The sequence below is a fragment of the Chrysemys picta genome, chromosome 3 (genome assembly GCF_011386835.1).
Source record: "Chrysemys picta bellii isolate R12L10 chromosome 3, ASM1138683v2, whole genome shotgun sequence".
Lineage (NCBI taxonomy): Eukaryota > Metazoa > Chordata > Testudines > Emydidae > Chrysemys > Chrysemys picta.
This window is the reverse complement of record NC_088793.1, coordinates 95,020,998-95,033,991: the sequence shown is the minus strand read 5'-3', so window position 1 is coordinate 95,033,991 and position 12,994 is coordinate 95,020,998. Positions and strand designations below refer to the sequence as shown.

The following is a 12,994-nucleotide window of genomic DNA, read 5'->3' as shown; positions in this document are numbered from 1 at the left end:
ATTCTGCCAGTCTGAACGTAACAGTGGCTCTCTGTCTAGTTAAAAGGCTGAACCAAATGTCCCTGAACCTTATGGTCAGGTCCTCTTCTAGTTTAATAAATTCCAGTTAAGGAGAATACTAAAGAAACTTACTTTCTTCTACGGAAGAAATATCGTCCTATTAGGGGCAGAATCTGAGACTTATTTATAAATATAACACTAAATCTTCAGCTCTTTGCTGAAATAAGAAAGCCTCTTGAACAATTTCAGGTTGGTTTAATTTTGATTTGTTGGATTAGTCTGAGGCCAAAGAAACTCGGGATGCATAGGTTCCTGTGCATATCTTTTATTGTTATCCAGTTATGTGCTCTATTTATTTTTATGTTTCTACACAAGGAAAAAAGTCAGCGGTTTGTATCCCTTTCACAGTACTTATACTACATGGTACTTAAAGAAACAAATGTGTATTGTTTGCTGCTCTTTGGTCCTTTATCGCACTTGCTATGCATTGTTCATTTGAAGTTTTAAAAACATCCTGTTTGTAGCATTCAGTAGAGTATTTTCTTTTATAGCAAGTATTTTCCTTTCAAAATGGAAATTTATGGTGTGTAAATTTAAATGTCCTCTGATGCCTAATAAAACGAATCAGAAAGTGATGACTTTTTCAGACTATATGTCCGATTTCTTTTCTTCTCCTGTTTTATTGCTAGAGTATGAATATTTGTGTAACAACAAGATTTTTGTTCTGATTAATTTATTTACTCCTGCTGCTTGTTCCTATCCTAAAATCTTACGGTCACAGCTTCTCATCTGCAATTAATCTGTGCTTGATAAAGGAGTAGTGTGGGGCAAAGAGGGGACAGGTGGTTTTAAGCTATTTTTATGTTCCCCTAATCCTGGGGCCATCATGGACCAGGTCAGTCCCTGACACAAGTCAGAGCAGCTTGAAGGTTGACATCATTCAGACGGTTTGATGATATAAAATCACTGCTCCCTGTGGCTGATGGAAAGAGAGGGGAGCTTTTGGGGCCATGTGTCTCTAAAGCCCTGGCTCACGAAGCTAGGGGATAAGAACACCTTGGATACCCCCCTGGTGCTGCTGTTAGTTGTTGCTTCTGCCGCTTAGTCCCTAATTGCTAGACAATGCTGGGACCTTTTTCAAGGGCCACTCCACCTAGGAAATTTCATGGAGGTCTCCTGCAGCAGGGAGGGATGGACTGTTGGGCTGTGTGTCCCCACTCCATGTTGGGAGAAGGATCATCTAGCACCCTCCCTCTAACGTCTGGTGTTGCTGATAGTTTCTGCTAAGTCTCCCAGATCAGATGCATGCAGGTAGTTTAAGGCTCTGTCCCCACTGGAAATGAACTTGTATTAGCAAAGCCCATGTCTAAAGTCAGGTTGAGTTTAGTGGTGGATTAAGACAGATCCTTGGGATCCAGTCCTGGTAGTCTGGAGGGCCTGCAGCTATTGAGAATTGGAAACAAGTTTTTTAAACCTAGTTAAGAGAGAATCTTCTGTTGGCCCAACCTGTCATTACAGTGAATTTAGCTAACATTGGTTTATACAGAGCCTACAGTAATCCTTGCAAGGAGATGTGGTTCTGCTAGGCATTTAAGTGCCATATCAGCTCAGAAGGATTATGACTGACTCTAATTAGCATTCCTACAAATGGTAACATTCATTCACTTCAACCAAGTGACATTCAAAAAGGTCTAAAATTGTTTCCTCCCTTTGAAAACATCATTTCCTATCTAATCCCTGCAAATGCTCACTGACCTGTACACTTCAGAGGCCAACAGATTAGCACCAGTAGGAAATGGCTATTAATAAGATGTGTTCCATATAATATTAATGATACGATGTAATAAGGGTGCTCAGTACTCTTACTGAGATAAAATACATATTCCCCGCCTAAGGTATTGATTTGAAGGGCCTGACTGAAAGCCCACTTAGAGTCAATGGAAAGATTCCTGCTAACCTCTAACAGGCTTTGGCTGAGGCCCTAAGAATCTGGTCCTGTATTCAGATCCACTTACATGGATCTCTGCATCCAAGCAAAGTTCTAGGTGTCCCTAGCCTCTGTTTGCCAGAAGCTGGGAATGAGCAACTGGGGATGGATCACTTGATGATTACCTGTTCTGTTCATTCCCTCTGGGGCACCTGACACTGGCTACCATCGGAAGACAGAATACTGGGCTAGATGGACCTTTGGTCTGACCCAGTAGGGCTATTCTTATGTTCCTATGTACTTCAGTAGGGCTCTGTGTGGGGCCAGCAGTCTGTGCTAATGAATCGTATTAAAGAATCAGGGACTTAATTTGACAGAACGTGAGAGGTGATTGCAGACAAAATGCCAGAAAGTGTAAAGAGAGATCAAGGGTTATATCGGTTTAGCTTTTACCATATGTTACTTGCTAGTTCTTTTTAAATGCATCATGTATACATCTATTATTTTTAGTCATTAAAACTGAAATCCACTGTACTTTCCTATAGAGCATGTAAAAGAAAAAACTGTGAAGACTCCAGAAGTTCCAAAGGACAAAGGTAATGGCACAAGTTAAATATAAATTCATAGATTTAATAACTAAATATCTGAATAGCTATGCAATATTGGAAAAGAGTCTCAAATGGAGATGCATGGGTATTATTAGTAATCTCTCTTGAGATCTAAATTCACTACTAGATAACACTCAGGTTATCTTAAAGCACACATACAAGATATATTGTAGGTTCAGTGTCAAATAACAAAATTAAATGCCCAAACAGACTTCTCCTACCAACAGGGTCATCAAAACTGAAATTAGAAGGCATAGCTGGTCGAAAATTGGAATCTGCATGCTGTGTGAAATTCTGATATTTCAAAATGTGTTTAGTCTCAAATTGAGATGGAAAAGTTGAAATATCAAAATTTCTCACAGCATGTAAAGTTCTGAAAAAATTTGAATCAAAATGTTACGACATTTCATTTTGGTTCACAGTTGAATTGCATCCACCTGAGCTGCTGGCTCATGGGAGTAGCAGTTCATTCCTCATTTTTTTCTCGGGACCAAGATCCTTGGCCAGGCTACAATTCCTGTCACCTTTCCCTCTGGTTGAAATTGAAAAACTCTGAATTGCCACTGTGAATGATAATGAATAGTTATTGGGCCATGCAAAAAAAAATGAGAATGACTGTAAAGCCTGCTAGTTAGGGCCCCCACTTCGGATGTGTGAGATTCAAGTCCAAGTCCTTGTTCCAATGAGTATCTATTTATACAAACATAAAACGGCTTTAATGGGAAAGACTGAGGGAGCCTGGCACCAGAATATTCCATTGCCCTGTGATTAGGACACTCTCCTGCAATGTGGGAGATCCAAGGTCTAATCCTCTCTTTAAATCAGGCAGAGGGGAGAACTCAACGTGGGTCTCCTCATCTGAGGTGAGTGGCCTAACCACTGGGCTAAAGTGATAAGGAGGGTGGCACTATCATTTCCTCCTCTGATTATGTCAGACTAGCCCAAAAAATCTACATGTTTCAGTAATGTCAAAACAAACAGTTTAGTTTCAATATTCCCAAAACACTTCAAGTTTTTGGTTTTAGTCAAAACTATTTGGTGAACTCAGTATGAAGTTGAGAATAGTTTTGGGTTGACAGAAATGGCTTTTTTTGATGAATAAACTATTTGTTGAAAAAAAAATTGCCCAGCTCTAGTTCCATATCTTTTGTCAGTCCCAGATAAAAAGAACCTCTCCTTAGCCTTCTTTGGCATCTTCTGGCTTTTAATTCTAATACTAACTGTATCAGTGTGTGCTCATTTTGTATTTCAGTTCAGTCATGGAAAAATCCATTGCTGATGCCAACCGATGTATAAAATTACTTTCCTCTTCATAAATCATTATTCATTTTCTATTTGAGCGACAACCTAACAAGTTCTCTGAATACAAAAGAACTAATGGCATATTATAGGTTTGTTATTTTACTTATCAAACTAAGGCTAAAAGGCTCAGTTAATTACATCTTTGTATTGTCCTGCTTACTTCCATGCTATTAAAGCCACTTGATTATCACATCTGTCTTCTTTTCTCTTTCCATATCAAAATATATGACTCACTTCCTTCTCATGTGTCATCTTTTTTCTCTAACCTGACTTCTGATAAATGTTAAGTGTTTCTTTCCAGAGCCTGTTAAAAGAAAAGAAGTGAAGCCTCCAGCAGCCTTAAAGGAAAAGGGTAATGGCTCATAGTCACATGTAAAAACACCTATTCCCTTATTAAATATACAGTTGTTCACACTAAATGGTGCATCGTTGCCTCAGTGCACACAATTCCTGTTAACCTTAAATTCTGAGATCTTCTGTGAAAAGTTACAAAAACCGGCACCGTCTTATTCATTAGATCTGATCCCTTTGTGTTTCTGAAGTCACATGTAATTAAGAAATAAAAATAAGGTTTTCTATTTTTGACTCTTGTCTGATCTGCAGAGTCAGTGCACCTACTGGAGAGAGAGCTGGTGTCTGCTGCTTCTTATGCATCACTCACTAACAGAATTGTTAACTAAATTCCAGTTATTGGCTAAATTCATTGACTCCTGTGCAAGCCCATGGAAGACAATGGGGGAGCTCAGTTGTACTAAGGGCATAGTTTGGCCTATAGAATCTTTTCATGGTTAAAATGGTCTGGTAGGAAAGAGCATAGTTTGCCTTTCAGATCCCAGACTGAACCCTTGCTGATCTAAACTGAGTTTTGGATTCTTAACAAAACCCCATGCTAATCAACTCTAGTCTAGTTTGGTATATTTTTTGTGAAACTGTTGCACAGCTCTAGATACTGTATAAAGGCATGATAATATAAATACCTCCCTGCTTCAATTTTTGCTGATAATTTTTTCAGAGCCTACAAAAGAAAAAGAAGTGAAGCCTCCAGTTCTTGTCAAAGAAAGAGGTAAAAATAGAATAATAGGTAATAGAAAAATAGAAGTTCTAAATTACTAAAAGTCCATATTTAGAGATGGGATTTTCTAAAGCACCTGGAGAATTTGGTGCTCAACTCATTCTGGGCTTTTCAAAATCTCACCCTAGATTAATTAATCACATGCTTCTGGAAATGATACTTAGTTGGTCCTAAAGTGATTGCCATATAACCTTCAGTCTGCTTTAAAGGGCAGAAATAATAATCACGGAGTCCTAGATGGAAAAGATCCATGAAGTCATCTTAGTTCGAGCTTTGTTCAGTTTAAATGTCTCGGGCAATGAAGCTTCCACTGCTTCCCTTCTGAGATTATTCCACAGTAAAAGATCTTGTTTACAGCGGACTTTTTCCTTTAAAATTCTTACTCTCCCTCCCCCCACCCCCCGCACGTTTGCCAGTATCTTAAAGAAGGCCTAACAGTCAACTCATGTTTTGTTTTTTCTCTTCCTTCCTGTTCCCTTCACTACATCATGTAATGCGCACATTTGGATAATCTCTTTATTTCCTTTTCCCACTGTTTTCTGTGCCTCCTTACCTGTTATTGGAGATCCTACACTCCTCTATGCCTTGATCCCCTTTAATCATATTTCCACCTGTGCAGCTTCTCCTTCAAATCCCTCTTAAAAAAAAATCCTCCTTCCACAAACCCTATAAACCCTAGTGTTTCCCTTTAAAGAACAGTGTCACATAGAATAAAAGATTTTTAAAAGCCCACAAAAGCCTATGAGCTTTTGATACATGAAACATCAACCAAAGCTACTGCATGAAATTATTGCTGTACCTGGTCCTCCATGCCTTCTCTTCCCGTGAATTTATACAAAATTGTAACTTTTTCAGGGGCCACAAGAAAACAAGCAGTGAAGCCTCCAGTTGTCATCAAAGAAAAAGGTAAAAATTATTTCTCAAGTTATGCCATAACTGAGGCCCTGATCCTGAAATCAGATCCTCCTCCCTCTGTGAAGACACAAGAGCCCCGACCCTCAAAGGTAGTTAGGTTCCTATTTGAAATTTCCTAAGCATCTCAATACCTTTATGGATCTGGGCCACGGACCCTTAAGTTGTGTGCTCTTTGGTGCAAGGATGCTGTTTCTCATTTGTCTATTAAGTGACATGCACTTTCATGGGGTACCTACTACTACTAAGTAGATCTCACAGCCAAAAAGTTATTATTGCTCATCATTTCCCCTTTCTTAATTTTATCCCATGTTCCTAGTTGCATTTGCCATTTCATATTACATATCACTTACCCAATGTAAGTACCATACCACTGTCATGTACTGTGCCTTACATATAATGATCAGGATTTACCTTCAAATAAAGAGTACTTAAGGTATACACATCCTCTAAATAAAAAAATAAATAAAGGGGATTTTGTAGGCAGTGATAATAGTAATTATAACTAATTGAGTATTCTCAAGTTTATGTATTCATATTAAACTAGTTCAGGCAAGAATTAGATTTATATTTAGACACTAGGTACATGTTGATTAAACATCACTTATTAAAGAAGCAGTATCTCAGATTAAATGGGTAAATACTTTTAGAGCAGATAATAAGTAATAGCTTAGCAATGCAATAACAGTCAATTGAAACAAAGATACAGAGGTCATTCTTTGAAACTGCCAATTGCCTTAACGCTGCTTCACAAAACTAAATAGCATTCCCTCCTAATCTCTGGGTACTCTCTAGGGGATACTGCAAATTATGAGGTAATGTTTTCTCTGGCAAAGTTTATGAAAGGCAAGATATGTACATTTTTAAGGGCAACCGTTCTACATAATATGTGTAGGTAATACTTAGAATAATAGTAGAGCAAGCTATTACTGCACACACTGATTCCGATGTCATTAAAAAACAACATGAAAGTTAGGTGATGTGTAGGGTCTACCAAATTCATGGTCCATTTTGGTCAATTTAAAAGTCATAGGATTTTAAAAATGGTAAATTTCATTATTTCAGCTATTTAAATATGAAATTTTATGGTGTTGTAATTGTAGTGGTTCTGACCCAATAAAGGAGTGCGGGGGAAAGAGGGTTACAAGGTTATTGTAGGGGGTTGCAGTACTGCTACCATTACTTCTGCGTTGCTGCTGGCAGCAGTGCTCCCTTCAGAGCTGGGCAGCTGGAGAGCAGTGGCTACTGGTTGGGCACCCAGCTCTCAAGGCAGAGACACCACCAGCAGCGCAGAAATAAGGGTTGCATAGTATGGTATTGCCACTCTTACTTCTGCGCTGCTGCTGGTGGGGCACCACCTTCAGAGCTGGGCATCCAGCCAACAGGTGCTGCTCTGTAGCCACCCAGCTCTGAAGGCAGCGCAGAAGTAAGGGTGGCAATACTGTACCCCCCCCTAAAATAGCCTTCCAACCCCCTTGCAACTCCCTTTTGGCTCAGGATTCCGAATTTGAGAAACGCTGGTCTCCCCCGTGAAATCTGTATAGTATAGGGTAAAAGCACACAAAAGACTAGATTTCATGATCTGTGATGTGTTTTTCATCGCTGTGAATTTGGTAGGGCCCTAGTGATGTGTAATGACAAAAGGCACCAGGGCTTAAATAGTCTCAAACTATTTTACACAGAATTAAAACCTAGCAAAGAGAGATAGTCTTGAATGATCATCCCCCAGATACATGATAAGAAAAGAACAAAGGAGGATGTTCTTCATTGCACCTGTCCATTGGTCTACTTTTGGCAGAAGTGAGTTAGAATTAAAAAATGTATTGTTTTTTTTTTTTAAAGGCAAGTCTGGTGAAGCATATTGTGCCTAAGAAATTTGTTACTTTCTGCTTCTGCTCTTGTAAGGCTGTGAATGCTGTGGGAATCCATTATATGGATCTAGCAATGTTTGACATGCCCAGAATGTTTGCTTTCAAGTGATCAGCTCTCCATAAGTACTTCGGGTCTGATCTTTCGGTATTTATTTGTTTTTTTCTATTTAAGTAATAGTAAAGGAAATGCCTATACAAGAGCTGTAGGTGTCCTGACAATTAATCTAACATCATAAAACATCCCAAACGTTCAAGTAGGAATAAACTAACTCCATTTCATCAGCTAGCAGTGAATCGCTTACAAAACAAAGATCCTTCAAACCACCCATGGCCTACTTGGCCTATTTCAAAGTCAGACTAAGGGGCATTTGAATACTCCAGGTCCCACTGACTTTCCCTGGGATTGTTTATGTTCATCACCTTTGAAATTCAGATCCATGGAATGCTACACAGTTCACAGCAGCCAGAGGTATTTGGTTACACTATTACACCCATAGGATAAAATCTTGGCCCCATTGAAGTCAATAGAATTTTTGCTAGAATTTCACCCATAATATATATCATTGGAAAGTATCAGTTATGTCTTCAATGAACCCTCACAGAACATAGATCTAGTTACTACCTGGGTCAGTGTTATACAGGAGGTCAGACTAGATGATCACAGTCATCCCTTATGGCCTTGGAATCTCCAATTCCCCACCCCTCCCGGCAGTAGATAGGTGAAAGAGGAACTATTTTTGTTAAATCGAATTTTTCAATCAGTCAAGAGTCATGAATCCGAGACTTACAGTTTGGTGGATTCAAAATCTGAAAATGAAGGAAACACCTATTTCAAAACACCTGTTCAATGTGCAATGGCAAGCAACATTGAAAACAAAATGTTACCACAATAGGACAGAAAATATTGCTGAAAATGTTGCATATTATTAAAATATCACAGTATAAGTATTCCCTTGATTAATGTGTTCAGTTCTGATCACCATATGTCCTAGAAGACGATATAGCAGATTTAAAAGGGCACAAAGGCAGTCAACTAATGATCAGAGGCAAGTAAAGACTGCCATGTGGAAGTGCAAGATTATTTAAAGAGAAGACAAGTAAGGGGAGAAATGAGAAACATGAAATCAGTGATACAGTAAAAATAAATTGGGTGCTGTTACTAACCCTTTCCTATAATACAAGAACAAGAGAACGCCTATAATTAAATTGAAAAGCAGCTTATGAAACTGATTATTTATGCATTACATCAAAAGTATTATCTTTAATCTCTGAAACTCCTCTTCCACGAGAGAGAAGGGTTAAGATCTTGAATTCCAAAAAAAAAAAAAAAAAAGCATGAAATATATTGTCAATAAGCACATTTATAGTTGCATTAGACAAGATGAAAAAATGGAAGATACAAATCTTCATGTTTCAGGACACAGCTCAACCACTAACTGCCTTAGGCAAGGTCTAAACTAGAAAAGATGTCAATATAGCTGTACCAGTATTGATGAACTGCCAAACCATCCTAGTACAGATGCAGTTTATACTGGCAAGAGTATGCTTTTGCTGGTGTTGCTTATACCAATTCTCTGAATGAAATAAGCTATGCTGCCAAGAGTACGTATGCTGGTATAACTGCTTCTACGTTAGGGCTTTTGCCAGTGTGAAAAATAGTCATCAAAGTAATCACATACTCTACCAGACATTAGTGTACTAACAAATGTTTCTTAGTGTAGACCTGGCCTAAGAATAGGGAGAAACTTCCTCTATGGGAAGATTCATCTATGATTGCCAATTATGGGCTTTCTTGCACCATCCTCTGAAGCATCTACTGCTGGTCACTGTTAGACATACATGACAAGGTGCACTGCTGGTCTGATTTGGTATGTTAGTGATTATTTGCTTATGCTAATATAATAAATACAGCATTTCCCCTACAGCTATGTGGAAATACTATATTTATATATAATAAACTATATAATAAGAGCTAGTTGGAAAAGGGAATTAGGGAAATTCCTGCTGTAAAAAATCATTTTGAAATGTATTGAATGAAAAATTAGAATTTCCTAAGTGAAATAAAAATTTTCACTTTAATTTTGACTTCAAATGCCATTTTTAATCACAAAGTTTGGAATTTAAAATATTTATGACTCCTCCCCTTTCTTAAAACTGTCCCCCTTTTTTCTATTGGAAAAGCAGTAATTAAGCAACAGTAGACTCAATTTCACAAAAAGTAACACTTTCAGTCTTGTTTTTGTTCTCTTTATTATAGGGCAATATGTTACTTATCTTTTACTGATTTGCTGGGAGTTATTACTGCTTTTGTTATTTTAACAGAAACTTCCTTTGTCTTACCCCAGCTTAAGTCTTGTTAGTGGATGCTGAATAGTGAATTTGACACAATGTACCAAAAAAAGGAATAGCCACATTTCAAGTCTGCCAGACTTGCAAACCAAACATCATCTTTATCAAAAACAAATGAAGTGCAATATCATTCTGTACACTTGGGCCAGAAAGATTCCCATTTACCATTGCAGAAGCATGCGTGTTTTGGATCATTACTATAGAGCGCTGCATTTAAAAAAATAAAATAAAAGCAACTTTAAAAAAAAAAGTATGGCAGAGTTGCATATGTATAAACCCTGTCCTTGGGGCTAGTCCATCTGCTGTTGAAGGCAATTGCACACCTCCCATTTGACTTCATTGGGAACAGGCTCAGGTCATATATGTTATGCAGTGAAGCAACCCAAACAGATGAGATGAAAATCAGTTATGTTCCAACCACCCAAGTTTATGACAAGGTAAATCTTATTCACAATGTCTTTAAAGATTGGGATTCAGTTCAATTGCTTCAGGTTCTTAAAAGTTGCTTCTGTTTTTGCTGTTCTATGTGACAGATCTTCATAAATCATTTTTATCCTCTGGAATTCATATATAAACAATGCTTTCAAAAGCAAAAGGAACTAACCCAGTGATGCTGAATGTGTATGGCAGGACATTGACATTTTGTCAGAAAAGTGTAACCTCAATGTGTAAAGTGGCTTTAAGCATCCATGTGCAATGTTGTGCATCATTAGCTCTTTCTTTCTTCACAATGAAAAGTGACATGTCACATAGAACATACAAACAGGGTTTGAGAAGAGTCTTCTTAAGACAAAATTGTTCCAGTGTCTTTGTAAGACAAAATTGTCCCATTGCCCTGTGGGAAACCAGGAAGAGAAGTTTCCATTTACTCCTACTGATGTTCTTTCCGTCAAAGTGACAGTATACAATAAACGGGGAGCTCCTTTAATAGATAATGTAATTACAACCAAAGGAACATCATGGTTTGTGTAGCATTATGTCACATTAGATAGAAGATATCTAGTTCAGTGTTAATCACATTAGATGTAAGTGACTGCAATACGCATACCTTTGCTAAATTAAACTAATGTTTGCAATATGGTGGTTGAATTCATATATCAGATTAAACTGCATTATGTAATCCAAAATAATAAAACATTACCAGATATTACAGTAAGACAGATGTGTTTGGTATATCAAAATTGCCACACCAGATCAGACCATTGGTCCATCAAATCCAGCAGCCTGTCTGACAGCTGCCCATACCAGATGCTTTGCGGAAACAGCAGCTGCTTCAGTGCTCAGATATTAAAGTGATGAGGTCCATATAAGTACCTAGATAGAGAGAAATATATTCAAAGGTATAAAATTCCCATTATTGCAGTCAACATCCAGCTGTGAGAAACTTTGAATATATCTTTAAAGAAGGAAAGAAAAAGAACAAGAATAGAAAACATCCCTTTATATTGCTGGAGACTATAATAATCTGGAAAAAGAAAAAAGGGAGCATATTGAATTTTTAAGTTCCAAAAAGTGTTGGCTCACACAAGTAAAAAAAGAAAGGCAAAGAATATATGAACTACAAATTGTATATTAGTACATGTCATTTGATCTTCTCTTACCCTCCTCTGCAAAAAAAAAAAAAAAAAAAAAAAGGATTCAAAACAAACAAAAACTCATGTATCAGAGGGGTAGCCATGTTAGTCTGAATCTGTAAAAAAGCAACAGAGGGTCCTGTGGCACCTTTAAGACTAACAGAAGTATTGGGAGCATAAGCTTTCGTGGGTAAGAACCTCACTTCTTCAGATGCAAGACTCATGTGTTTGTGTGCATATAGTATATGTATACACTCACTCACTCTTAACTCTTGTTAAATAATTTGTGTTCCCACATTATTGTTAGCATGACATAGAACTTACCGTGGTGACACTATGTAATAATACTAGAATAGGGAAAAAAGCACTTATAAGACTGTGATAGATTCACATTATATGAGACCTGTGAAGTTTTGGCTTATCAGATAGGAACTTGAGAGAGAGAGCATTAAAATTCTCTGTAGAACAGGGTAGATACTGTAAAAACATTGTCTGAACATTTGTTTGAGGTGCACAGCTGGAGACTTCATATCTGCACAGAGTAGATGCAAGCATCATGCCTCCAGGAGCTCTGGAGCAAAGGTGCTCATTAGTAGCCCTTGCTAAATCTTTTGAAAAATTGTGGCATGTGGTCCTCCAGCACAGTGTTCCAGGTGATGTCCAGTGTGAAGATTGGGGGGCGGTGCCTTGGCCAGGCCTCCACTTTACAGATATGCCACCTCTGATGTAGTGAATGCAGCAAGTGGTGTTAGTGCCACTTGCCAGTGCTCAAGGAGTGCTGACCACTATGGCTGGCTGCTCTGCAGAAGCAATGAAAAGAAAAGTTCCCAGTGACCTCTCCTTCTTCTAAAGCTTGATCTAGAGTTCACTGAAGTCAGTCAGATTCTTTCAGTTGACTTTAATGCCCCTAATGTAACCATCAATTTGGGAGCAAAATGTATTTCCTAAATTGAAGAATTATTGGCACACTTGCATTATTATCTAGATGCTTACAGCTCCAGGGTCACATACTTACCTTAGCTTTTTCATTTGGATCTGCAGTGCATTTGTATTAGGTGTTACTGATTATAAATCTAATGCCCATGCAATTATCATTTATCATTAGTGTTTTGCAGGTGTACAGGCTCATTTCTTTTCATGCTCTACTCCGGTGTTTAGCTCTGTATATCTGGCAGTGGCAGCTGGATCTTATAAATTATCAAAATAGGACAGTCAGGTTATGTAATGCTCCACAATGTCTTCCTTAGCCATAAAATGTATTGCATAGATCAAAACCAGGTTCAGAGACAGAAAGCAAAGAGTAGGAGTAAATGGTCAGTTTTTATCATAGCCAAAGGTTAACTGCGGGGTGCTCCTTGATTCTGTACTAAATCCCATGT

The 12,994-nt window shown here is 38.0% G+C and overlaps 1 protein-coding gene across 36 annotated transcripts in view; it reads left to right on the top strand.

Moving 5' to 3' along the window:
* The window catches only part of TRDN (triadin), a 293,769-nt gene that overhangs the window by 211,768 nt on the left and 69,007 nt on the right, over positions 1 to 12,994 (top strand). For 32 of the 36 annotated variants that reach the window (XM_065588488.1, XM_065588476.1, XM_042847897.2 and 29 more), the window contains 4 exons: positions 2,473 to 2,523; positions 4,139 to 4,189; positions 4,850 to 4,900; positions 5,765 to 5,815. In XM_065588488.1, coding sequence (XP_065444560.1) covers positions 2,473 to 2,523; positions 4,139 to 4,189; positions 4,850 to 4,900; positions 5,765 to 5,815 — 204 coding nt within the window. The remainder of the gene's footprint in view (positions 1 to 2,472; positions 2,524 to 4,138; positions 4,190 to 4,849; positions 4,901 to 5,764; positions 5,816 to 12,994) is intronic. The other 4 variants (XM_065588499.1, XM_065588484.1, XM_065588494.1 and 1 more) reach the window with 2 other exon arrangements.